Source organism: Fistularia commersonii, chromosome 1, assembly GCF_037954325.1.
Source record: "Fistularia commersonii isolate RoL2024-O1a breed Wild chromosome 1, RoL_Fcom_v1.0, whole genome shotgun sequence".
NCBI lineage: Eukaryota > Metazoa > Chordata > Actinopteri > Syngnathiformes > Fistulariidae > Fistularia > Fistularia commersonii.
This window is the reverse complement of record NC_141284.1, coordinates 1,666,827-1,691,888: the sequence shown is the minus strand read 5'-3', so window position 1 is coordinate 1,691,888 and position 25,062 is coordinate 1,666,827. Positions and strand designations below refer to the sequence as shown.

At 48.6% G+C, this 25,062-nt stretch overlaps 1 protein-coding gene across 1 annotated transcript in view; it reads left to right on the top strand.

Annotated features, from left to right (window-relative positions):
* Positions 1–19,367, top strand: part of LOC147237033 (contactin-associated protein-like 4) — a 125,442-nt gene extending 106,075 nt beyond the window's left edge. The window contains exons 18-24 of the mRNA XM_086139442.1: positions 1,784–2,023; positions 7,198–7,422; positions 9,362–9,495; positions 11,842–11,929; positions 16,591–16,806; positions 17,862–17,933; positions 19,025–19,367. Coding sequence (XP_085995568.1) covers positions 1,784–2,023; positions 7,198–7,422; positions 9,362–9,495; positions 11,842–11,929; positions 16,591–16,806; positions 17,862–17,933; positions 19,025–19,221 — 1,172 coding nt within the window. The 3' untranslated portion in view covers positions 19,222–19,367. The remainder of the gene's footprint in view (positions 1–1,783; positions 2,024–7,197; positions 7,423–9,361; positions 9,496–11,841; positions 11,930–16,590; positions 16,807–17,861; positions 17,934–19,024) is intronic.
* Positions 19,368–25,062: the final 5,695 nt, after the last annotated feature.

Genomic DNA, 25,062 nt, shown 5'->3' with positions numbered 1-25,062 from the left:
CTTCAGAGTCCCCGCGGGGACATCTTGGTCATGTCAGTTCCACTTCTTTTACTTTACTTACTCCTCCGCCAACCGGGGTGGTGTTTGTCATTGGCTTTTTGGCCCGAGTGCATTAAGAATTCAACCCACTCCCCGTCAATCAGAAGCCAGCGGTGTCCTGAAATTCCAAACGGTATGCTCTGCGTAGCGTGCAGTACGATTCAACAGGCACAGTTTTATTGCTGTACTCGGAAACTACGGCAAAACGTCAGGCGCAAATGTAGCCTGTCAGCAAAAATTGCTTGCCCCGTATCGCATTCTAAGTACAGACCTCATAAAGCAAACCTAGCCGAGGAAAAAGAAAAAGCATCAGTTGCTGTTCAAGTGCTAGTTTGAAAGTTCAAGTTTGAAATGTATGCTTCACATTAAAAGTGCCCAAAAAAGTACATTCACGACAGTAAATTCATGAAGACCGGAGTAGAACGTCTTGCTCCCCTGACACTGTTGCCTAGCGAGGATTACATGCCCATTTACTTGATATTAAATGGGATCCAATTCCAAGAGCCGTTCAGATGATCTGAAACCAGATCAGGGTGGACAGTTTGAAGACTACCTTCTCAATTCTTTGGCCAGGAAAAAAACTCAAAACGGGGTTGAAATAGAAAATATCAAAATCCTCACCTTCACCTGATCCTTTAAACCCACATGGATGCACCTCCTCGAGTCTCACCATCTCACCTCGTCTTCTTCTGGAACTAAATAAAATACAAAGTCATTCTTTCATCGTCTCCCTTCTGCTTTCGGCTGCTGTCCTTGTTGGTCTCCATTGCCAAACCCCTGCTTCCATCCAACTGTCTACTCTCACACCTTCAAACGCCTCCTCTTTGGTCATCTTCTAGACCTCCCGCCTGGCCACTCCAGCCTCAGCATCCTTTCACCCAGATCTTCATCCCCCCTTTTCCGTCCACGTCCAGAACATGTGTTGTCCCTCTGATGGACTCATTCCTTCACTTGCATCTTCATCTCTGCTTCCTATCATCTCCTCAGCGTGTTCTTACCAAACAACATCTTCTACGCCATTCCTTTCACAGTTTTTATCGCCCCTGACACTTTTCTCCACCTGTTCCAACCTGCTTGCACATGTATTTCCACGTCTTCTCCACAGTCGCCATTGTTCTGGACTGTTGAAGCTCAGCGGTTCCTCCCCTTACTTCCCTGAAGCCTCACTTGGGTCCCTCTCATTCCGCTCCTTTCCAGGGCCATACCTCCATTTCTAGATGTTCCTCCTAGATGTCGCCTGCAAACATCGCAGGTCAACGTATCGACTAAATTGTCCGAATGAAAGTACGAAGGGCGGCTCTGTTCCTGTCTCAAGTCGAACCCCACAATTATGTCTGAAAGGTGCAAATTAGAAGTAAATCTCTTTGTGGCAGGCCACAATTTCAGCAACGAACAACTTTTGTCGAGGTGGCACATGCACAAATGCGGGGAGAATGGAGGGTAATTGACCCAGTTCACCCGCGGAAGAAAACCCAGCAGTTGTTATTGAGACACACTTGTATGCTCATAAGATGCGCTTGCACCTGTCGTGCCAACCCCTACCATTTCAACCGCCTGGTGTCTTTGTCAATGTAGAAATGCGCGGTAAACCTGATTTTCCCTTATGCTAGCAAGTGCAGCATTTCAGATTTGCCATATTGGAGTGTTTGCTTTGGGTTCGGTACTGATGATTGTCCTGATGGCTGCGCAGGGATGCAACTGAACCAGGGAGGAGCATTCATTGACGCCTTTATGTTCTTCTCAGGCGGCACAGCGTCCAGGCAGAAGGGCTTCCTCGGCTGCATTCGCTTCTTGCAGCTCAACGGCGTCACCCTGGACCTGGAAGAGAGGGCGGGGATCACGCCGGGCGTTCGGCCGGGATGTCCGGGCCACTGCAGCAGCTACGACTCGCTCTGCCAGAACCAGGGGCGCTGCGTGGAGAGACCCAACGGCTTCTCCTGCGATTGCAGTCCGTCCGCCTACGCCGGAGCGTTCTGCCATAAAGGTACGGCGAGTCGGACAGGCGTACATTTGCAGAACCGGGCAGAATCCATTTTCAAGTTCAAGGTAGAGGTGGGACTCCATCAGGGATCAGTTCTGAGCCCCTTCTTGTTTGCAGTGGTGATGGACAGGCTGACAGATGAGGTTACACAGGAATCTCCATGGACCATGATGTTTGCAGATGACATTGTGGTCCGTCGTGAGAGCAGTGAAGGGGCGAGGGAACATCTAGAGAGCTGGGAGGTATGCTCCGGAAAGGAGAATGAAGCTTACAAGTGTGGGAATGAGAGGAACCCTGGTGGAACGGTGAGGCTACAGGAAGTGGAGATCAAGAAGTTGGAGGATTTCAAGTACTTCGGATCAACAGTCCAGAGCAACGGAGGGTGTGGAGAAGAGGTGAAGAAACAGGTTCAAACAGGTTGGAATGGGCGGACAAAAGTGTCAGGGGTACAAAGAGATAGAAGACTATCGGCCAGAAGGAAAGGAAAGGTGGAGGAGACAATGGGGAGATGATCTACAAACACTGACAATGACCAAAAGACAGGAGGCAGAGCTGGAGGTGGCAGAGATGAAGATGCCGAGGTTCTCTTTGGGAGCGACCAGGATGGAGAGGATCAGGAATGAGTCCATACAGAGGTCAGAGATGGTTGGGTCATGGACAGAGGAGGGATAGTGACGATATTGGTAGACGAATGCTGGAATTGGAGGTCTAGAGGAAGACCAAAGAGAAGATTGATGGATGTGAGAGAGGATATGATGTTAGTTGGTGTGAGAGACGAGGATCCAGAGAACAGGGTTGGATGGAGAAGGTGGATTTGCTTTGGTGACCCCAGAAGGGAAAAGCCCAAGGAGAAGAAGAAGGGCAGAATTTATTCTCCCACCCATCAAGAGGGTTCAGCTATAGATCTTTCGCGCTGCTCCAATCACGTAACCATCATGTGTGAACCTAAAATCTGGCTTCCAACTGGATTATTTATTTCCGGACATGCACTTCGTGGGTTCTTATTGAAGGATAACACAATATCCATTTCAGTGGACGGTTCCACCTCCGGTTGCATCGTCAAACAGCCGTTGTAGGCCTGTGGATTCACGTCAGGTTTCACTTTTTTTTTGCCAAAAAAAAGAAAAGAAGAAGAAATATCTCCACCACATTTGCACTGTTTCATTTAGTTTCTTGTCTCTGCTGTTACCTTGGCCGTGACGTTCCCTTAGACATAAAAGAAAATCGGCTAATTCAGCATGAAGCTTGTGAAAAGGTACGCGTTTGAGACGAAGCGGAGGGGGAAACCTTTAAAACCGCTCTGCTAATCAACCAAAGGAGCATAATGGACACAAGGTCCACGTGAAGTATTCTTCTAAGTCTCACTGAACCAAGGCCTGTATAATGTCCTTAAGATACAGTCAGCATGTGACAGAACGCCATTCAAATATTACTTTGAATTTATTTCAGCTTTTATAACCCTGAACTGAATCGGTGCCTCATTGCTTCACCGAGCTCCTCACTAGTAACGGATTAGTCATCCGGATCTCCCATTGCTGTGAACTCTGTTGTCCCTTCAGATGTACGAGTGAAGTTACTGTAGTTTCTGGACTATTGAGCGCACCTGAATGTAAACCAAACCGCTGAAAATAACGAAATAAATCCATGTGTCCATTTACAGGCCGCACTTGGCTGTAAGACGCAGGTGTCCACATTGGAACATGTTTATTAAATAATTTCGCCTCATGGCTAAAAGGTTCCTGGTTGGATTCCATCGGGAGTCTCCATGTTCTCCCTACGTTCCTTCCAAAGTTCAAAAACATGCAATAGGCTGAATGGGATAGGGAATTTTTGTGTACATTGATGTGACATGTGAATGAGAGGATCAATAGTTGTATGCTTCTATAGGACATGCATGAGGGGATCAATAGTTGTATGCTTCTATAGGACATGAATAAGGGGATCAATAGTTGCATGCTTCTATAGGACATGTATGAGGGGATCAATAGTTGTATGTTTCTATAGGACATGTATGAGAGGATCAATAGTTGCATGCTTCTATAGGACATGCATGAGGGGATCAATAGTTGTATATTTCTATAGGACATGTATGAGGGGATCAATAGTTGTATGCTTCTATAGGACTTGTATGAGAGGATCAATAGTTGTATACTTCTATAGGACATGCATGAGAGGATCAATAGTTGTATGCTTCTATAGGACTTGTATGAGGGGATCAATAGTTGTATGCTTCTATAGGACTTGTATGAGGGGATCAATAGTTGTATGCTTCTATAGGACATGTATGAGGGGATCAATAGCTGTATTGTATTTTCCAAACTATTGAGCGCACCTGAATATAAGCCGCACCGGCTAAAAATAACTAAATAAATATATGTGTACATGTGTGGGCTGCATTTGTCTGTAAGCCGCAGGTGTCTACGTTGTAACATGAGATATTTACACGGAAACTTTTTTTTTACTTTTAATAAGATACATCCCAGTAACATCCACAAATATGTACCAGAAATGCTTTTTTCCGCACAATGCCTGTAAAAAGTAGTAGCTTTTTGTCCGGAAATTACGGTTAATAGCAAGGCGGCAGCAATGCAAGGAGGTCCCGCAGGGTGCTGCCTTTCTGTGTGGAGTCTCCATGTTCTCCCCGTGTCTCTTTGGGTTCCACAGGGTTCTCCAGGTTCCTCCCACTGTCCAAAAACACTCAGAAGGTTCACCGGAAACTGCCCACTGTGGATGGTTGTATGTTTCTGTATAAGGTACAGGGTGAACCCCGGATCTCGCCCAATCACAGCTCGGATAGGTGGTATTAATATTGAAGGCGATTTCATTTTAAGGCTGAAACTGCGAAGATACTTTTTTAATCGAGTACTTGAAAATTGACATTCTTTAGACGGTAGAATATCATCTCGGTGAAACCCAGCGTGGGTGACTTCACTTAGGAGGACAAAGTGGTAGGTGTCTGTCTGAAGATGGATATTATTGGGATTTTAAAAGGGTCCGCTCCTCAAACTAAAATAGCTTGATGATTAGATGAACAATCTAAACATGAATAAGAAAGATTCCTCTGTGGGCTGACAGGTTCGATGAAGTCACAGCCGCGTGAACTCCTTAAACCGCTGCCGTCTGCCGATTAAAAGGACGGAAAGTGCAAAGATTGGAGCTTCAGCTTTCTGAAGAGAATCCTTCAGATAGCAGACTGTAGATCGACCCTGTCCTGCGGCGCGAGCTGGCCTCTCAACACCGGCTGCGAGGGTGTAAAAATGAATGCTCTGTCCTGAAGGTCGAGCGTCGGAATAATGTTGAGGGCTACTCTACACCCGCCCGGCCGTTCCGATGGCCTTCGAGGACATCTCCGAGCAACGCTGAAAGTCAAATCCCTTGAATAGGAACGTTTGCGGTTTCTTACCAGGAGCTCCACTGCCAGGAGACAGAGCACCGTCACAGGAAGTCGTAAGGGGCAAAGTGTTACGGTATGCTCGGGAGAAACTGGCAAAAAAAACAGAGAACAAGAAGACAACATGGTGTCAGATCAACCATCTAACCCTCTCCTCGTGTTAGTGTCTGTGGAGGATCTCAGTCATCCAGCTCATGGGGAATTCTTGTCAAATCTTCTTGTCTCGGCAACTGGACTTTGTCACTTCTGAACTGAAGAAGCCTCTCGGATGAAGGGTGAAATGTTTTCAAGTGAAGAAATTCAAGTCCAGTTGCCGAGACAAGAAGATTACGACATGAACTCTCACATCTCCTACTTGCTGTCCTCCTTGCATCCATCCATAAACCTCCTCTGGCAGTTCCAACCTCAGCTTCCCTCTTCTCAGATCTCAGCTGCCATACGTGTCCAAACCATTTCAGTCGGACTGTATCTCTGTAACATCTAACATGCGTTGACCCTTTAATCGGCAAGTACTTTTACAACTACAAATTTGGTTAACACTGCTAAACAGACAACATGTAAGGCATTAAACAAATTACGAGGGAAATCAGGGCGATTGTGGTTGGTGGGCAAAGTGGCAAGTTGTGCAAGGCAGTCCAAAAAGTAGTGCAATAGAGGGGTTGGGACAGTGTCAATGGGGGACTGGGGCCTATTGATGAGGAAGGCTGCTGAAGTTTTAGTGGCGGGTAGCCTAGGTCCTGGTGGACCGCAACCTCCTGCCAGAGGGGAGTGGTTGGAAAAGTCCACGTCCTGGGTGGGAGTTGTCACCCGGGATCTTCCCTGCTGATGTGGAATCAGCAGCTCCCTCAAGTGGGAGCTGATGTTCAGATGATTGTTCCCAGAGTGTCAGGACTCAGCAGTGCCGGCTGGGGAGTCTCTCAGGAGGATGAGGAAGGGCAGGGTTGGGTCCACCGCCATCTGGACAGTCTTCAGAGCATTTAGCTCCAAGTTGTTACAACCAGGTCACTTGGTGGTAAACAAGCCTAAACGTGGACACATTTCAGATACATCTGTAGTGAGGACTCCACATCGACCAGATAATTCAAACTACTTGTGCTCAAACTCAACTTTTGGATTTTCCAATGAAACCATACCGGTCTCGGGTGCTTCCGGGCCTCTCTGGTTTTGACCAGAACATCCTCGGGGACCCACAAAGGTCACCTGGTCATTCCTAAACCCGTCGCCCAGGTGATACTCAGCACCTTTCATCCCCAGAACATTTGGTTTGTCTCAGATCATCAGTGTGACACCAAACTCGTACCTTGTTTCAACTCTCTCTCACCTGTTCATTGCTCAAACTCTGGAAATACCACCGGACTGAATTTCCCTGACGCCTACTTTGTACACGATATCTATTCAGCACAGCCCCTCCAGGTGAAAAGAAGTCTGGGGTATCACGAAGTTTAATTAAATCCGGAGAGACTTCTTGGAATCTTTTGCCTCTCTTAGCAATGTGGGGGGAAAAAAAGCAGTTCCAAAATTCAGCTTAGCGCTAGCAGAAGATGTGGTGCTGCTGCTGGAACGCCTCTAGAAACCAGCAGTGGGGGAATCAGATGGGATAACAACTCTTTCGTCGATGTGGAGAAACGTTTTCCGCCGGGTGCAATCATCTCCCACGGTCTCCCCGATTGCGTTCCTGTCGGTAAATGATGTTCCCGGGCCATCGGCGGTAGCCTGTTGTGCTAGCTACTTTAGAAAACCCAACGGAAGTCTTCGGCAGGTTGATCTAAAATCCCCTTAATTTCAGAGATTGCCGCCAGCTTCAAGTCGACAACATCCGTCGCCTACATCCTCAAGGATCCGTACGAACCGGGCAGGAACGGCACCTCCTTGCCTTCTCCGATGTACTCCGAAATGGGTTCCAGAGGAGAAAATATAACACTGAGCTTCAGGACGAGCCAGGCCCCGGCGGTGCTGCTGTACGTGAATTCTATCCACAGGAAGTACATGGCCCTGCTCATCGACAAACGCGGTAAGAACATACCGGTCTTCATACCGGAGCACTTTTGTAATTTCATCCAGTCTGCACTCGCTTAGAGCCGAGCCTCCTTCGCCTTTCTGCCCCCTTCGCCTCCCCGTGGAATGAGTCTGTCATCCACCGCTGCCTCTGTTTTCCTGCAGCCGGGCTACTTCTCATGCACCGTGTGAGATTCAAAGAGTCCTCGTCGGCGAATTGTATTCTCGTCGGAGGACCCGAGCGTTTTTGTTCTCGTCATTGCGTTTTTTTTTTTTTCCTTCCTTCTCCCAAACGTCATCTCTTTTACACTTTAAATATCGCTCTTCAGAATTAAAATGTCCGTCAACCGAGCCTGAACTTTGATAGAATCCAAGCAGCAAGGTATCAGCTAGTCGCAAACACGGAGCTAATGTCACGAGTCGCAGGGGCGAGTCGAGCAGGGAACCACACTTCAGAGCAGGGATCTGGATCCAAAGCGCTTTATTGCGTTGAAACGGCAGGTAGGGTGTCGCTGGTGGGACGGGATGCAGACGGGACTGCAGGCGGGACGGGAGTTGCAGACGGGACGGGGGTTGCAGGCGGGACGGGGGTTGCAGGCGGGACGGGGGTTGCAGGCGGGACGGGGGTTGCAGACGGGACGGGTTGCAGACGGGACGGGTTGCAGACGGGACAGGTTGCAGACGGGGCGGGAGTTGCAGACGGGAAGGGAGTTGCAGACGGGACGGGTTGCAGACGGGACTGCAGACGGGACGGGTTGCAGACGGGACGGAGGTTGCAGGCGGGACTGGGGTTGCAGGCGGGACGGGGGTTGCAGGCGGGACTGGGGTTGCAGGCGGGACTGCAGGCGGGACGGGGGTTGCAGACGGGACGGGTTGCAGACGGGACTGCAGACGGGACTGCAGACAGGACTGGGGTTGCAGGCGGGACTGCGGACGGGGACGGGGTCCGCAGACAATCCCCCGGCGGCAGGCAGCGAGTGCCGCTGCCCTTTATAGGGATCTTGATTAGCAGCATCTACAGCAGCAGGCGCTGATTACAAATCGGGATCAGGTCTGAAACCCTGACAGCTAACAAGAAGACTTGAAGAGCTTGGGTTCAGGTTCGCAAGACTTTTTTTTGCCCCCACCCCTCCCGCGCACATGTCAGGGTTCTTAGCTGACTAGCATCTCCGGTACCCAATCGTTTGTCTGCGGTTCAGCGGGATGTTGAAAACCACCGATGCCCGTCGTTGGATGCTGTCCAATACTGGGGGAAAACCATTCGGCTGCTCCGGCTGGAAAGCGGCGTCGCTTCAGTGGAGTTCAGCCAGAGGCGAATTCCGTGCCGTGGCCGCCCTCACGGATCCAATGTGCAGCTCGGTTAGCGCCGAGCCACCGGGAGTTCAAGCAGCCGGCGCGGCGCATCGGTGCGTTAAAAGAAAAAGTTCAGCGCGGGAACTCGGCCGGGAGTCCGAGCCCACGACCGGGAAAAATGGGAGCATGTCCAAAAGTAGACTTTGATGCTCCGGATGCCGCGGAAACAGATTTCCGAGTGGAAAATGGTTCAAAGATGGAGAGCGGGTCCTCCGGTTTGCAGGGTTTCTAATGTCGTACTTCACGCTTTGTAGTCGAGTTGTTGGAGGTTTCTGCTACCTTGAGTCACCCCGGCTGCTCTTCGCTCACCAAACTTCATCAGGGATCTGCAGCAGCACGCTTACTTTCACGCCAATGCGAGCTGGGAAAAAAACAAAACCTTTCACTTCCCAGAGTCATGAAGTGACAATATTTGGCTTAAAAATGTGACCCAACAAATGAAAAAACATCCAAATCCAGCTGAGAAACACCTCAAGATTCTTGTATCTTACCTCATTTCTCATCCGCAAAAGCCTCGCTGCGTCATAACTACTTCCCGAGTCCCGTACCCTTCGGCTTTTCGGCAACGTTCCTCACAGAAGGCATCGGTTGTTCTGTCCCAGGGGGGCTGGAACTGAGGTACAAGTTGCACAGCGGCAGGGATGTGGAGCGGCTACACAGCAGTGTCACCAACTCTGCCGACGGACGCCTGCACACCGTAGCCGTGAGGAGATTTGCGGACACCGTTTCCATCCAGGTACTCCCACACACACCTTCAACCCATCTCGAAACAAGAGCCAAGGCCTCGTAGGCTCTCCTGATTCTACGTGATTGGGTCATCTTTACAAAATGCTCATTTTGGGTTCCAATCCGATAGAAGCTGTTCCATGAGAACGAAACAATCGTATCGATATCTCCTTGTCGTGGCAACTGGACTTGAATTTCTTCTCATCGTTTCATCTCAGAGGGTTCTTCACTTCTAATGACCAATGGGGAGTTTCCCGATATGACTGCCAGAGTTGTGGGTGGGTCAAGGTTATGGTGACTTGTTATGTAAATAAAAGAGTTGATGGGCAGAAACTCGATCTAAGGGGTTTGCTATGCGAATTATCTCTTGTTCCTTGGACAAAAGAGCAACCTTTGGGGATTACCTGGATTGGAATGTGAAAAGGTAAAGGTAAACAAAGGAGTGAATTCAGTTGGATCACATGGACTGAGGCTCATGTTGAAGTTACCTCTACATCCAGAGGAGCCAGATGATTTGGCTCAGGGCATCTGGTGAGGGCACCTACCTGATCAGAGGTACGATATCTCTCAGCATGTCCTTGGTTTTCATTTGAAGACCGCAAGTTGACAGCAGTTGCCATGACATGAAGATTTGACAAGAATTCACCATGACTTGTATGACTGAGAACCTCCTCGAATACAGTCATACTAAGTACTCAAGTACCAAGTTCTTAACTACTCATATTAAGAGTGTGAAGGTTCACAGTCATCCAGGTCATGGTTGTCTAACCCTCTTGCCCCCCCCCCCCCCCCCCCCCCCCCCCACAAGGAACCACCAGAAACCTACAACCCATCAGAAACCCAAAACAGGTCCTTGTGACGACCGCCTGATCTTCACTTCCATTGTTTTACGCACTAGCCTTACAATTACCTTTCAGCATACCGACTCAGGTGAGTCCCCCCAAATTCTTAGCAATGGTTCCCTAAACGACGCACACATAAATACCCCATTCAGCTCAGTTGCTGCACAACAACATTCAACCTAGTCCAACCCCAACCCCAACCCAAACCCCAACCCCAGCAGGTGTGAACCAGGATACTCCTAGCATTCTGTCAGAACTGAAGAAGCCACTGGGAAGTCCAGTTGCCCTGACAACATTTGGCAACAACTATTGCATTCTCTTGTCCAGAGAAGAGATTTATGGTCCTGAGCAGTGCCAGCTGCCCAGCAGCTGAGCAGACAGCCTGCCGTCCGGTGCCAACATTCTTTTTCCTGTGGGCTGGAAATGTACCGCTAATAAGCTACAGAGCAGGTTCATGTTATCGGGGACGCTGACCTTCATCAAGAAGAACATATAAGACTGATATTCTATGAGAATTCTTTTGCTCCTGCTCTTTTTTTTTTAAACTACCAAACCAATAAATCCTGAAAAGTAGAAATAGAGATAGGGTCTTCTTCTTCTCCTCTGGGCTTCTCCCTTCAAGGGCTGCCACAACGAATCAACCTTCTCCATGGTTTGGAAATGAACAGAGGAGTGCTGATGTCCAAACCATCTCAGCACTCACTTTGTCTCGGTCATACATGTCCTGCACCCCTGTGACAAATTCTTGTGATTTGGGCTTTTCCCCCAAGGGGTCGCCACAACGAATCAACCTTCTCCATCCAATCTTATTCTCTGTATCCTCCTCTCTCACACAACTACCTTCATATCCTCTCTTACGACATCCATAAATCTTCTCTAGACCTCCTTCCTGGCAGAAATAGAAATAGGGTGTCCTATGGAGTTGGAGCTGCCAGGCCGGAGGTCTAGACGAAGACCAAAGAGAAGATTTATGGATCTAGAGTGAGGAAGGAGGATACAGAGAATAGGTGGGGGTAGGGTAGGGTGAGAACCTTGGCCATCAAGGAGGAACTTGGAGTAGAACCGGCGCTCCTCTACATCAAGAGCAACCAGATGAGTAGGCTCGGGGCATCTGGCGAGGGCGCCTACTGGACGCATGAGGTGAACCAGGACATGCTGGAGGAGGTACCGCAGTGTACCCTCACTTTTCACTGGAGTTACGTCGGTGTTGTTTTTTCTTCAGAAACATCGTTACAGGCGGTCGCTGCCTCTGCTCTTTTTTCTGACCGAACCATACCGTCGTCCCGATCTTGCGACGTAATTTGCAGGGCTTTTGCCGTATCGTCAGGAGTCATGGCGGTGAAGCCATCTCCTCCAAGAATGCGTGCTGGCAAAGGGGATCTCGTATTCAGATGGTTCAGATGTTTGCTTCTTCACAAACATCGCATGGGTTTCTTCAGAATTCACCAGAAACTCTCCGTCGGTTCGGTTTGTCTCGCCGTCATCGTCAGATTGACGACTCTATCGTCCCCCAGATCGATCAGAATGCCGGGGAGAACTTCAACTTGACGTCGGACGCGGAATTCAACGGCGTCAAATCCATCGTTCTGGGAAGAGTCCGCAGTAAGTGAAGCTTTCTCGCTCTTGTTAGCTCCACCGGAAGCTCTTGTTAGCTCTCGTTAGCTTGTTAGCTCATTTAAACGAGCTTTTAACGTTCATCTTCGGTTAGCAAATGCTAAAAACAAGAAGTTGCCAAGAGGTGAGGCTAAGCGCTCGAGTCTTTCGTTATGGCCCCGAGGCCACTTGGGCATACAAGGTAGAGTGTTATTCTATGAACGACAAAGACGACAACGTTTGCCGCTTGCGGAGAAGTTCAAAGATAACAGCATACTTAAGTCTGAAGTCTGGAGCGTAATTATCTTTATCCCTCATGGCCGTGTAGCCCGAGATGGGCCCCAAACAGCGATAATGATAATAAATATAGAAAAGGTGCTTCACTTTGTATGATAATAAGGCGAGATTGAAGAGAACAAATTACCAAGAAGATTGGAGTCACCACCCTGCCTTTCAGCTTAACAACGAATAAATAGCGGCTGATGTGGGAGGGGTCGAACCAAATCAGGAAGTCAGACGGCAGGAGTTCAACCCGTCCAAGCCGACGGAGCGACCTTCTCTCAAGCCGCCCACTCCGCGTCCTCGTCGAACGTCCGGGATTTTAATCATCCGTCGTCGACGCGCCTTCGCTTAAACGGCCGTTATTTTCCCTTGTTTCCGCTCTCGTCCGGTAGCTAATTATAAAACACCTCATGATCTTTCAAACAAGATCGTTGTTCTACTTTCCGACGACGCCGGAAATCATAAAAGCCATAAAAGAAACGGATCGAAAACCAGTTTTTTACCCCGGAGTGGTCGTCGCACTAAAATCGGAACGAGACAATCCAATAAACCCTTTTTTTTTTTTAACTGCTTTTCACTTTTTTGCTTCTTTATTTTTACTTTTTTCTTTCAACGCATTTCTTCTAGATGTTATTCATATTTTTTCAGCCTTACATCTCCAACCCAGAGACGCCGCCATCATTGTAACGTCGTGTCTTGTCCTGCTTTTTTTAAGGTTCTTTCTCTTTTTGCTTTTGCTATCTCAAAAACGTCATTGCGTTCTGTGTCATGATAATAAAAGTCTCGAATCTTAAAAAAACGGCGATCCATTTCGTCGTCCCACACGGGGCTACTTCGACCCTTTGCAACCAGGAACCGAGTACAAACCGAAAAGCCGCGATCCGGAACGATCCGAAAGGCCAAAAGAGAAACCCGCCGCATGTAGGAAACAGGTGGAAAAAAAAAAAAAGAAGCTGTTTTTCTAAGTCCTTTTCCTTGTTGCCTACCCAGGCGACGTGACCCGGCCACTTCAGCACCAGTCGGAGGACTCGGTTTCGGGGAGAAAGTTGATATACTGTCACTCCCCGCCGGTCCTGTCATCCATCAGCCTAACTAATGGACCGGGAGAGAATTGAGAGGCAGCATGAAAGCGGGAGGAATGGCAGCGTAGGTGGAGCGAAAGGGCAGCGTTGGAGGCCGGGTGGACGGGTCCTCGCTGGGGTTTGACATCTCCTGCAAACATCCGGCGTCGACTAACGGGAACCTTCCCGACGCCGGATTTGCAATCGTGCGTTCGGTCGTTCCCTTGGCTCCCGAGTTGTTTTCCTGGAATCCAGGAGGAATTTTCGCGCCGTAAGGCGCACTTAAAATCCTTACGTTTTCTTCAAAATCGTCCAAGCGCCTTATAATCCAGCGCGCCTTATACAGTGATCCCTCGCTATAACAAGGTTTACTTTTCACGGTTTCGCTACTTCACGGATTTGCATTGTATTCTGCATTCTGATTGGCTGAAAAGTCACTCCGCTTCTTCTCTACCTGTGCGTCAATAACGTTGCAGTTTAATATGTACAGTAAACCCTTGTTTTTCGCCGGGGTTACGTTCCAAAAAGAACCCGTGATAGGCAAAATCCGTGAAGTAGAAACCTTTATTTTTTGTTTTATTATACAATTAAATACTCCATTATACATCGCTGCTGTCGTCCTTATGTTTTTTTCTTCCTTCTTTACGGAACGAACGGAAGATTCATTCATTCCGTAATGCCGACCTACAGCCGCATAGCTTTTAGCTTCCCTTAGCATGTCCAGAAGTTTAACTTTATCTGCCATAGATAGCATCTTCCTTTTGTCGCTCCAGAACGTTTTGTCAACATTATGGGTTTTAGAGAAATTGCAAGAGAATTAGCACGTCCGTCATGTAAATTCGTCAAGCTGTTTTACGTACGTGTACATATTAAACTGCGACGTTATCGACTCACAGGTAGAGAAGAAGCGGAGTGACTTTTTAGCCAATCAGAATGCAGAACACAATGCACCATGCAAATCCGTGAAGAAGCGAAACCGTGAAAAGTAAACCGCGTTATAGCGAGGGATCACTGTACACGTACATAAAACAGTTTGCCAAATTTACATGATTACAATTTCTCTAAAACCCATAATGTTGACAAAACGCTCTGGAGCGACAAAAGGGCCCAAAAGTTAGCGTAAGATGCTATCTATGGCAGATAAAGTTAAACTTCTGGACATGCTAAGGGAAGCTAAAAGCTATGCGGCTGTAGGTCGGCATTACGGAATGAATGAATCTTCCGTTCGTTCCATAAAGAAGGAGGAAAAAACATAAGGACGACAGCAGCGATGTATAATGGAGTATTTAATTGTATAATAAAACAAAAAATAAAGGTTTCTACTTCACGGATTTTGCCTATCACGGGTTCTTTTTGGAACGTAACCCCCGCCAAAAACAAGGGTTTACTGTATTGGGTTCTTTTTGCTTTTAAAACAGTGTAAGGGTAAATGGACGTCTACCCAAAGAAGCGTAGAGACGTCTGTCGAGGTCTGTGTGATGTTTCTTGAAAGATCACCGTATTTTGCGCGCAATAAGCCACACTTAAAGTCCTTACATTTTCTCAAAAATCGTCTTATGTACAAATACTTGTTGTGCTGACTGACCTCCGACCAATTTTCTGCGCTACATCGCGCTCAAACATCTAGCAAAATATTTTAGTGCCACTTTGGAAAGCGACCGATTGATCGATTGTCGGCTTGTCGGACACGTGGACGTCGACTTAAAGTCGGTCCTCGGTTGAATATGGGTTGCATCGTCAGATAAATAATTATCTAGCGCTGGAATGCAACCTTGTTCCAACCTCACGCTAACTTCAGGTGTCCGCTATCACTGGCAACGATTAACCAATCAGAGAGCAGTATGTAGTATGCTTACCTCTGCCACTTTTTGTATTAGCGGTATGTCTGGTGCTTACTGACCCCTAAACAGAGGAGATTCAAACTCCGTGCTATCAGTAGATGATGGGAATAAAGCAGAACGTGAAGGAATCAATGGGCCGGAAGTGGAGATGAGGTGCGCCAAGGAAAGAAGACCATACAAGAGTTGCCGAGAGAAAAAAGGGTATAAAGTTCGACTGAACCGACTTTTTATTTCGCTTCATATACCGTATGTTTTATCATGTGCCTCATAACGCAAAACGTCTGGACCCGGAAACAGGACGGGTCTCCACCGGCCTCTTCTGTGCCATTTTGATAGAATCCCTTATCCATCCGACAGAGTGGCAACCCGGAAGGCCGTCGCAAGTGTAAATAAACCAGCTTTTATTGGTTCTTTCTCCGCCTCAGCCTTGCTAGCCGCGGGCCGTCCCGTTGACGGACAAACAAATCGACCGACGTAAGTTCAGGGAAACGAAGGACCTTCGTCGACTCGGGTAAATACGTAGCGGTAAATCTATAGTGAGCGAAAGCTTGACCAAACAAGCATTTGATCCGTCCGTAACCCGAAAAATCTGCCGGACGGTTCCCTTTCCTCCCGTCGAAACCTCTTCCCGCCCGTCCTTCTGGGTCAGTCGGTAGCTCGGGATCCGCCCCGACGAATCTATTTCGGTCAGAGGATCACGTTAGATGTGGGGAAAAGGTTATTTAACCACGGGCAGTAACTTAGACGAATGGCAACGATGTGTCGTGCGTTCAAATCGCGTTCGAACGATGCTTCACGCTGACATTTATAGTTACTCAAGACTGTACTTATCACCCGCCGCCGCTAGCTTCCAGAAGCGGGTTTATACTCCGGACTACCGTTGTCCTATCAGCGTCTGGAAATCGTATTTTATTTAAATCTTTTTGACGCACAAAGAATTCTCGTCCTCCTTCAAATGAAGCAACTTCCGCGCAAAGATGCTCATCTATGCCGACGATGCTCCTCTTTCTTTTTAGGTCTGTTTTTCCCCGCTCCCTTGGGATTACGGATCAGATTAAACTGACAAATATGAAATATTTACCCTGACCTGAACTTAATTCGGGACGGTACCGTGGCGCCTCACGGCACGAAGGACCTTCCTGCGTGGATCCAGGTTCTTCCAGAGTCCAAAAACATGTAAAAAAAAGGGAAAATCGAACGGTTGAGTGCAGGATAAGCAGCAGATGTTTGATGGGTGGATGGACCAACTTAATTTGGGCGCCCCTATGTCTCAGGTTTGTACCACATCCAGGAGTTTGTGGACACACCGGGGTCAAGCAAGGATCATTATTGCAAATATATCCTGGACTATAGGGCATAAAAGGAATAAAAACACATATGCTACTTGTTATTTCTTATTATTATTGGTCTACCGTTAGGATACATGTCAAGTGACCCAAGAGCGGTCAAACCCCGACCCTTGACGACTCTCCTCTTCTGCCTCCAGATCTAGATGATCTGGACGCCGAGCTCGCCACGTCGGCCTCCTTGGGCTTCACCGGCTGCCTGTCGGGGGTTCGCTTCAACGCCATCAGCCCTCTGAAAGCCGCCCTTCTTCACCCCGACGGCGCCGTGACCGTTGCGGGACCGCTGGTCCGGTCCGGCTGCGGTTCGCCCACCTCTTCGGATCCCTACGCCGCCGAAACGACGCACTCCGTATCAGGTAGAAGCGACGTGCCCTTCTGCGCTCGCGGTATGCTTCACCGCCTCGGCCAACGTGGGAAGATATCAAGTATTCTTTTGATATAATTCCTGGAGCTGTTCATTAGTCTTTTCACGGGCTCATTAACCACCCTGATCAATAAGCCGAGTGATGGCGCAACAACAGATGAGATTAGTCAGACAACTGTAGTGAAGTCCTCAGGGGCGTCTAACAAGCCCCTTCTGCACTCACTTGACTGATGGCTCTCGTGCAGAGTCGAACTCCCCTCCACCTCTGGTTCTCCTCATACTTTGCTACCTTCTCTCGTCTCTTTTGTCATGCCCCTTTACCCCCCGTCCAACCACCGGCGGCAGCCTCGACTGGAAACGCATCCGTCAAGTCCTGTTGACCGCCATTATCCGGTGGCCAATGCGGATTAGAATCAATTAGTTTCACAGGAACCTTGGGAGTACGATGGTCGTATGTAGAAGAAGAAAGACCTTGTTGTCACAGTCAGTTATGCAACTTCAGCTAAATTCAACCACTGCTTTTAAGCCATCATGGTTGAACCGTGAGCAGCCAAGGAGCAGCACCAGTGTCTTGGGAATCGAACCAGGACGACCGCTCTGACCCCCCCCCCAGGCCATGGCATGTGTCGGTACCGCTCGCGAGGATACCGAAACTGTTGGTTGGGTAGCTTGACGGTGTCGTTCCTCGGACTCCGCTTGCGTTTGCTCTTAGCTCCCGAATTTGTTTGCGGTTCTCTCTTTGCTTCTTCTACCCACGGTGGCCCCCTGAGGCTGCGTTTGCTTGCGGCCCATCCACAATTCTAGATTTACCCCAAAACAAGAGCAGGACACGTCCCCCTTGCCTAGTTGCCTCTTTGACAACCTAATATCTGGTGTGACACACTTTTTTCTGAGTCCCACGGGAACTGGAAAGTACTGAAGGCGCTTCAGAACCCGCCAAAGGCACGCCGGGTCCCATTTTGATTGACGTTTTCGCATGCTTTCATGATGTCGGACTGGACCAAAGACTCCTCAGCTGTCTTCTGTTGTTGTTTGTTGACTCTGCAGACCAGCCTGCTTCGCTAGATCCAGGTCAACCTTTGGTCAACGCCATCCGAAGTGACTCTGCCCTCATTGGAGGTAAGGAACTCGCCTCAGAAGGATGCGAGGGTGTTCGTTCTTCTCGTTTGTCAGGGAGCAAAAGTCTTAAAAGAAGAACCAATGGAAACCATTGGATTCCGAACAAGGGTTCCTTTCTGTGTGGAGTCTCCATGTTCTCCCCATGTTGGTTGGGGTTCCTCCAGGTTCCCACCAGGGGAGTTGGGGTTCACCCCGGACTGGTCGCCAGTGGATCACCACATGTAGAAACCCGGTACCATGTAGATCTAAGCTGAAGGCCCGCGGGCCAAATGTGCCAAATGTGTACCCGACTAATCGCACTCAGCCCCCAACTCCCCCGGAAAACAAAAACAAAAAACGACGTAAGTATGTATATGGTTCTTCTGGCCCGGGATATCTTGCTGTAGCCTGCTAGAAGGCTTTGGATGTCGCCAACTCAAAATCTGATTGGTTGAAGCAACAGCGTCATCGACACTTATTTTTTGCGTAAAGGGCTTGCAGAACTGATTGTGCAGCCCCCCCCCCCGTGACTTACCCTGCCTGGCAACAGATGATGGCTGAAATGTGATTGGTTAAATGCTTTACTATGAAAATGCATGTCTGGAAGCGGCACAACCAGGAGAAAAGCTATGTAAGGAAGTGAACGGACCATTTGGAATTATTTAATAAGCATTCATGGACAAAAAAGAATCAACGTTTCTGATTCAGATATTTTATTAGGCCAGCAGAGAAGGTCTTGCAGGCCCTGACGGCCCACCACTGGGTTCTGAGATGGCTATTCAGTCGAGTGATCACTTCTGACTTCCGACTACTGGTACTTCGGATCTTTGGTGACTGAATTGCACTTTTTGTAAGTCGCTTTGGATAAAAGCGTCTCCCAAATGAGTGTAATGTAAAATATTGTAGTGTAACATGGAGACTCCACACAGAAAGGGGCAAATCCAACCAGGGACCTTCTGGCTTAGGGGCAGCTAACCGCCACACCGTTATATTTATTCTTCTCATCATTCGTTCCGTAGAGCCATTTTCTCACACTCGATCAAACACGGCCGGGCGCAATCCGGTAAAGCTAAGCTAACAAGACGAAACCTTCCTTGCGTCTCTGTGTCCAGGGGTGATCGCGGTGGCCATCTTCGTCTCTGCCTCCGCGCTGGCCGTCATGGCCAGATTCCTCTGCGGCCGAAAACAGACGTACCAGAACCAGGAAGTAAAAGCCGCGCAGCCTCAGGACGACCGCGACTTCCCCTTCGGCAGCCAGACGGACTCCCCGAGCCCCCCGGACGAAAACCATAAGGAGTACTTCATTTAGCGGGAGCGCCGACCCTTCGGAGAATCCCGACCCGGACTTACCGGAAGCTTCACCGGACACTCCCTCCCCCCGACTCCCATCCGACCCCCTCGGGAGCAGAGTCCCAAAAAAAACTACAACGTTCGTTCCCTTTTTTTTAGTGCCGTTCGCTTCCCGCCCACTGGCCGGAGCGCGACGGGGACTCGAAGTGAGCTCAGTGATGTAATTTGCAAAAGGTGTAAATATCTGAAAGTGTTCCTGGTGAGTTGTGATGTGATTCCAATATATTTCCCCGCTGTACGGCGTCACCAATAACCTATCGGAGATACCGACGGAAAATTTCAAAAACGGGTGATGGGAGCGTTCCTACGCGCGAAGATCTCTCCGGAAAATACTTTGGAGTCGTTGGCGTGACTTCCTGTGCTTATTTATTTTCTTTTTTTTGGGGGTTTCTTCATTAAAACCAATTTTCCAACAAAGACATACGTACGTTTCTCGCTCTCGACTTTCTCGAACGCGCCACCTGTCCGGAGCAGGTGGCGCGTTCGCAGCTCCCGTTGCCGCTTTTTAACGGGAACATTATTTTAAGCAGCGGTATGACGCTAACTGTCAACCCCACATCTTTACCCTGCAGACGTTTTAAGTGTGTGTGTGTGTGTGTGTGTGTGTGTGTGTGAGGCACGGATCTGTGTTTGCCTGACAGGGTGAGGCTCTATTAATATTGCATATTCATACTTCACTGTCTGCGATTCTTTTGAACGTGGGCAGGGTTTCAAAAGACTCCATCTTAAAGGATTTAGATGTTGCATTATTATTCAAATATTGATGGATATTCACTTTGAGTACATGCGAGGTAAGACGATAACAAGCGGCTCAAAGCGTTTCGGTGATTTGCGGTTGAAACCCCGTCAAGGTCAAAGTACCGTCGAGTTTAAGTGTTTTGTCTGAACCTCGACTCGGCAGCTGTCTGTTAGAAAGACGGGTGGGGGAGGAAAAGGAAAAAAGAGATCGTTCCAGACGAACAAAGCCTCGTTGGTTGTTTGCGAACCGTCGGTGCCGCGCGACCGTGGAGGGATAAACGGAAGAATAAAGTTGATGAGCCGCGCAGTGAAGTTACGGGAAAAGGGGAGTGACGGCAGAGGTGATCGGCGGCAGAATGTGGTTTCATGCCAGATATCAGTGCTTTGAGGGCGCTGATATAAGGAGCATTGAGAAGGTCAGAGGGAAGCTGCACTGAGCCTCTGCAGATCTGGAACAAGCATAAAATACGGTGCCAAGAAAGCAATGGTGGTATCGGAGGAGGGGCAGGGATGGAGAGGGTGACACCGAGGCAGATCATCGACTACTTTACTTTTTCTGCTTTTCCGAGTCTGTGTTTTGCTCTTCTGTTGCACTTACGAACTTCATATCCTCTCTCACCACATCCATAAATCTTCTCTTTGGTCTTCTTCTGGACCTCCTGCCTGGCAGCTCCACCTTCAGCAACCTTCCACCCAGATCTTCACGATGGTTTGGACATGAACGGAGGAGTGCTGATGTCTAAGCCAACATGTACTCACTTTGTCTCGGACATACAAGTCCTGCACCCCTGTGACAAATTCTTTTCCTTTCCCAAGTCTGTCTTGGAGAGCCTCCGTTGTCCAGATGCGCGAATGAAAGGGAGCAGTTGTATGTCCGTTTGACATGTGTCTGAAGGTCCGGAAAGATCCGGAAAGACTCTGGCCTCACCGCGACCCTGACCGCTGGATTGGCTTTACGGATAACGGATCAATTATATCGACTATTCATCTCACCAGATTATAATCCAAATATTTTTTCGATCAGTGCCAAGCGACTCTCCCTGTTGAGGTCCTCAAAGACGTACTATTGCCAAAAAAACAATGCAGATTTGTGCAACTGGAACAGGGCAGAGAGTTGAAGGTTAAATCAATGCCTCTGGCAGCATCTCTGAAGATTCTCGCATGTTTTATTCATTTAATCAGCGTAAAAAAAAAAAAAGCAGCACAAAGGATACGTTTCAATTTTAATATGGTTGGATGTGAGGGCGGTATTGATCTCCTTGTTTAATTCTCTGCAGGAAAGCAAATTAACATATTTTCCCAAAATGACAAACTGCCCCCCGTGGAAGAAACGTGGAGCGGTCAAAATGTCCTCAGCCTCCGCAAACGCCCTCAACCCGGAACGCGTTCGTCCTCATCGGGATTGTAAAAATATGCACGAAGATAAACAAAAGCTTCCAAATAAAGACAGTACTCATGTAGTTTACATCGCAAACGAACTTGTCCGAGCACCAGGAAGCGTTTATTTGTCCTGACGGTATATTTACGGCGGACTAAAAGGCTCTTTTTGAGCTCCGGGAGTGTTTCTGCAAGTTACCCCGAAGAAAAAGAGCCTTTCCATCGCGGCCTTAAGTGGATAACGACTTAATGCTACGATGGGGACGGGCGGCTCTTTAGAATTAAAAGGTTCTTTCCTCATTTGAAAGGGACTCCTTAATCGAATAAATGACTGTTTATGTCAACATTACGGGACAAAGGAGGCTCTCTGGGAAGGCGCACATGGGTGAAGAATAACTCCTGACCCTCCGAAGTCCTCGGTAGAAAACAGTTACTCCAACATGCTAAATGTGTATGAACTGTTCTGTCCAAACACCGGGTATCCAAAATGGAGACCATTAGGAAAGCAGGAAAGAAGGTCTGCAGATCAAACCCTCAATCTTGGTGGATCCAGCATACATGTATGGCTCTGGCTGAGTCAGCAGAGCGAGCTCTTCCTGGAAGCAGAGGACCAAACAAACCGGCGTATCCCCAAGCGATAGGACGAGCACGTCGCTAAGCTGAGGAGATGCTTACAAAACCAGGTGAACCGTATCCATGGTTATCTTTGAAATCACCACGCAGGCCAGAATGGAAACTGGAATCCACAGGCATGGCTTAAGCTTCGGATTAATGTTCACCCGCCTTGTTTTCTGGTTCCGAAGCCCGAGGAGACACCTCTACACGCCTGTCACAGGTTGTATCGCAAAACATGTCTCCGGTATGCCTGGACCGTTCCCGATTGGTCAGAACATCCAAACCCTTGTGTCCAGAAAGCTATTTGCCAAATATAAAACATGTATGCTTTGAGTGATGAACCTGGGAAGGGCTCTACTTTGGAGAGGTATGTGGGATGTCTGGCTCTGTGGACCGACAGGTTAATGAGGCCTTATTAGGAGCACCTGGAAGGCGTATCAACTCCCCTCACGGTCAGGTGTGAGCAACTTTTGTGGAGGCCCTGGTCCATGTGCTGACCTGTCCTGTAGTCTGGGAGTGAAAGGAAGGAAGAAGGCCCTTTTATTTAGTCATATTCAGCTACTTAGCAAGGAGCAGTTAAGGATCCAGTGTCTTGTTCAACAACACTTTTGACAGGCTAGGAAGAGCTGGGAGTCGAACGAGTAACACTTCCAGGGTGAACTCCACCTCAGCTACAGTGCTTGAGAAAGTTGACCAACCCCCGTTCCAAGAGCCAAGTCATTTGTTCTACGTAAGTACTATTTGGGTGCCGTGGCGCGGTAGTTATCACTTCAGCCTCTGGGCTGAGAGGCTCCTGATTGGATTCTGACATGGGAACCAGGAAGCTCATAGGAGGCCCTGGATTATCCAGGCATGTGCGTAAGAGGGTGAGTGGTTGGATCTCTGTATGTGGACCTGTGATTGACCGGTGACCAGTCCAGGGTGAAGCATCTGCTTCTGGCCCAATGACCGCTAGGATGTGGTCCTGACTGCAGGTTAAATGCTATAGATAACGAACAAGTGCATTTCAAAATCCAGGATCAATGAATATTTGCCCTCGTTCCTGTGATATTTCACCCAAATATATTGTTTTCCCGTCTCTGCTATCGCTCTGTGTTCAGTTGTTCTCCCTTGGTGGATCGTCTTTCTCGAAAACACCCTTTTGGTCTGCAACTGCACCGCCACTGAAAAACACATCTTACATTTGGAGATGCCAAAATGATTCTCCCCTGCCACTGAGTTAAAACGTCTCTAGTCCCTGGATGAATTATTAAGAACTGAAAACACTCACACATGATTGCCTGGTGATGAAGGAACCCAGAGGGAACCTTTGTGGACTTTGTTACCCGGTTTTGTTTTGGGTATCGCTTCAGCTTGCATGCCCTCGGAGTCCCTCGGTAACTCCTTGCCGTCCTTTCTCTGCCCTCTGACGCCAACGAACCTTCGCAGTTACGAGTCACACGACTCAATCGGACCGAGACGTAAATGAGAAGCGAGGTACGTTTGTTCTGTAGAAAAGGGGGCATCAGTCCAAAACAGGGAAAACAGGAAGACAGGGATCGGAAGTGCAGGTTGAGCCCAACTCTCCGGGGCGGCCAGTAATCATACCTGCTCGTCCGTTTGTTTGCCGGAAGACAATTACAGAATCAACTCATCCGTGCTTGTCGATCCTGTCGCTGCGGATTTGTTTTCCCGGCTCGTCCCTCGTAAGATGGGGTTTTGGATGGTAAACACCTGGGAATTGGTAAACACCTTCGTGACGGGGAGAATCGACGATCTCGCCTGAATGCAAACCAGCAGACTTTCAAGAGCTGTGGTTACTTTCTGACATTCGAGACCTCTTTGGGTCCGTCCATTCTCACCCTGACACCACGGAGTCCTCGGAGACGTTACTAACAATAGCTGGGGTTCGGGTCAATCTTCACATTTTGCGTTGAGGCAGGGAATCATTTTCTGCGCCTCCTAAAAGTTTCAGCCATCACATTATCTTGCGGGGGAAGGATACGGTTCGGTTTGGAACAAGGTTGGCGCGGTTGCTCGGCGACCCCTGACCTGTTTCTTGGGTCGGGTAATTGCATCGTTGCCGTTTGGTTCGGGTTTCGCTCCTCACTGAAGCTGCATTCGGGCTTGACCGCCGATGTGTCTCCTGGGTAACCGGACTCCCCGCAGGCCGAGAAAGCCTCGGCTGAATTACGATGGCTCGCCGCCGTTCCGTTCCGGTCGTCCATCAACCGCCCAGACCCGTCTTTACCCTTTTAGGTCAAAGCTGCAGACACGGGCTGGTTCCGGAATGATCCTACGGGAAGCGAGGATCTCCGGCTAGTGCTTAAGATAAAGGTACCGCCGGTTGCGACTTTAACGCGTCGACGAAAAGGTTGACAATGAACAAATCCAAAGGTCAAGTGTGCGTGGCTTGCAAATTTACGGGACGTATGCTTGGACATGAACGAAAGTACAAATACTTTTTGAACTAAAGTAACCCTCAGATACAACTTCCGATTAAAGTATATTAAATACTCATTTGTGTTCCTGGTGCTCCCGTTGCATCCCAGAGTCCTCAATCAGGGCACTGAACTCCCATCGGTTAGCTCCTTGCATGGTAGTTCGATGTGCAAATGGGTGACGTCGTCCACTGTGAAGTGTCTTGGAACCGTGAGGTGACGGTAGTCCCGTTTTTTTAGAGCCCATCTACCTGAAGGGAGAGTTTTGGCACTACCTTGTTGTCGACTTACCACCTGTAGTTTTATGGAACAAAACCAAATCCACCGTGGACATGTATGGCTGTGTTTATGGGCTTGAGAGCCTCCAGTTTCGGGGGGGTCCTGACTCCGAGGCAACATGTACAACGCAAAATAAGTCCAAAAAAACAAAGCAGAAGTGATGGAGAAGCAACCAAAGCATGGGAATGTAATCAAGGAGCAAGAAAGTTAGAGAGAATAAATCCTGTCATTTCTGGACTATAAGCCGCTACTTTTTTTTTTCCACTCGCTTTGCAACTTGAACAACGATGCGGCTAATTTATGGATTTTTTTTTTGGGGGGGGGCTAATGAGCTTCACGCCACCAAAACATTTAGCCTCAGTGACATTACT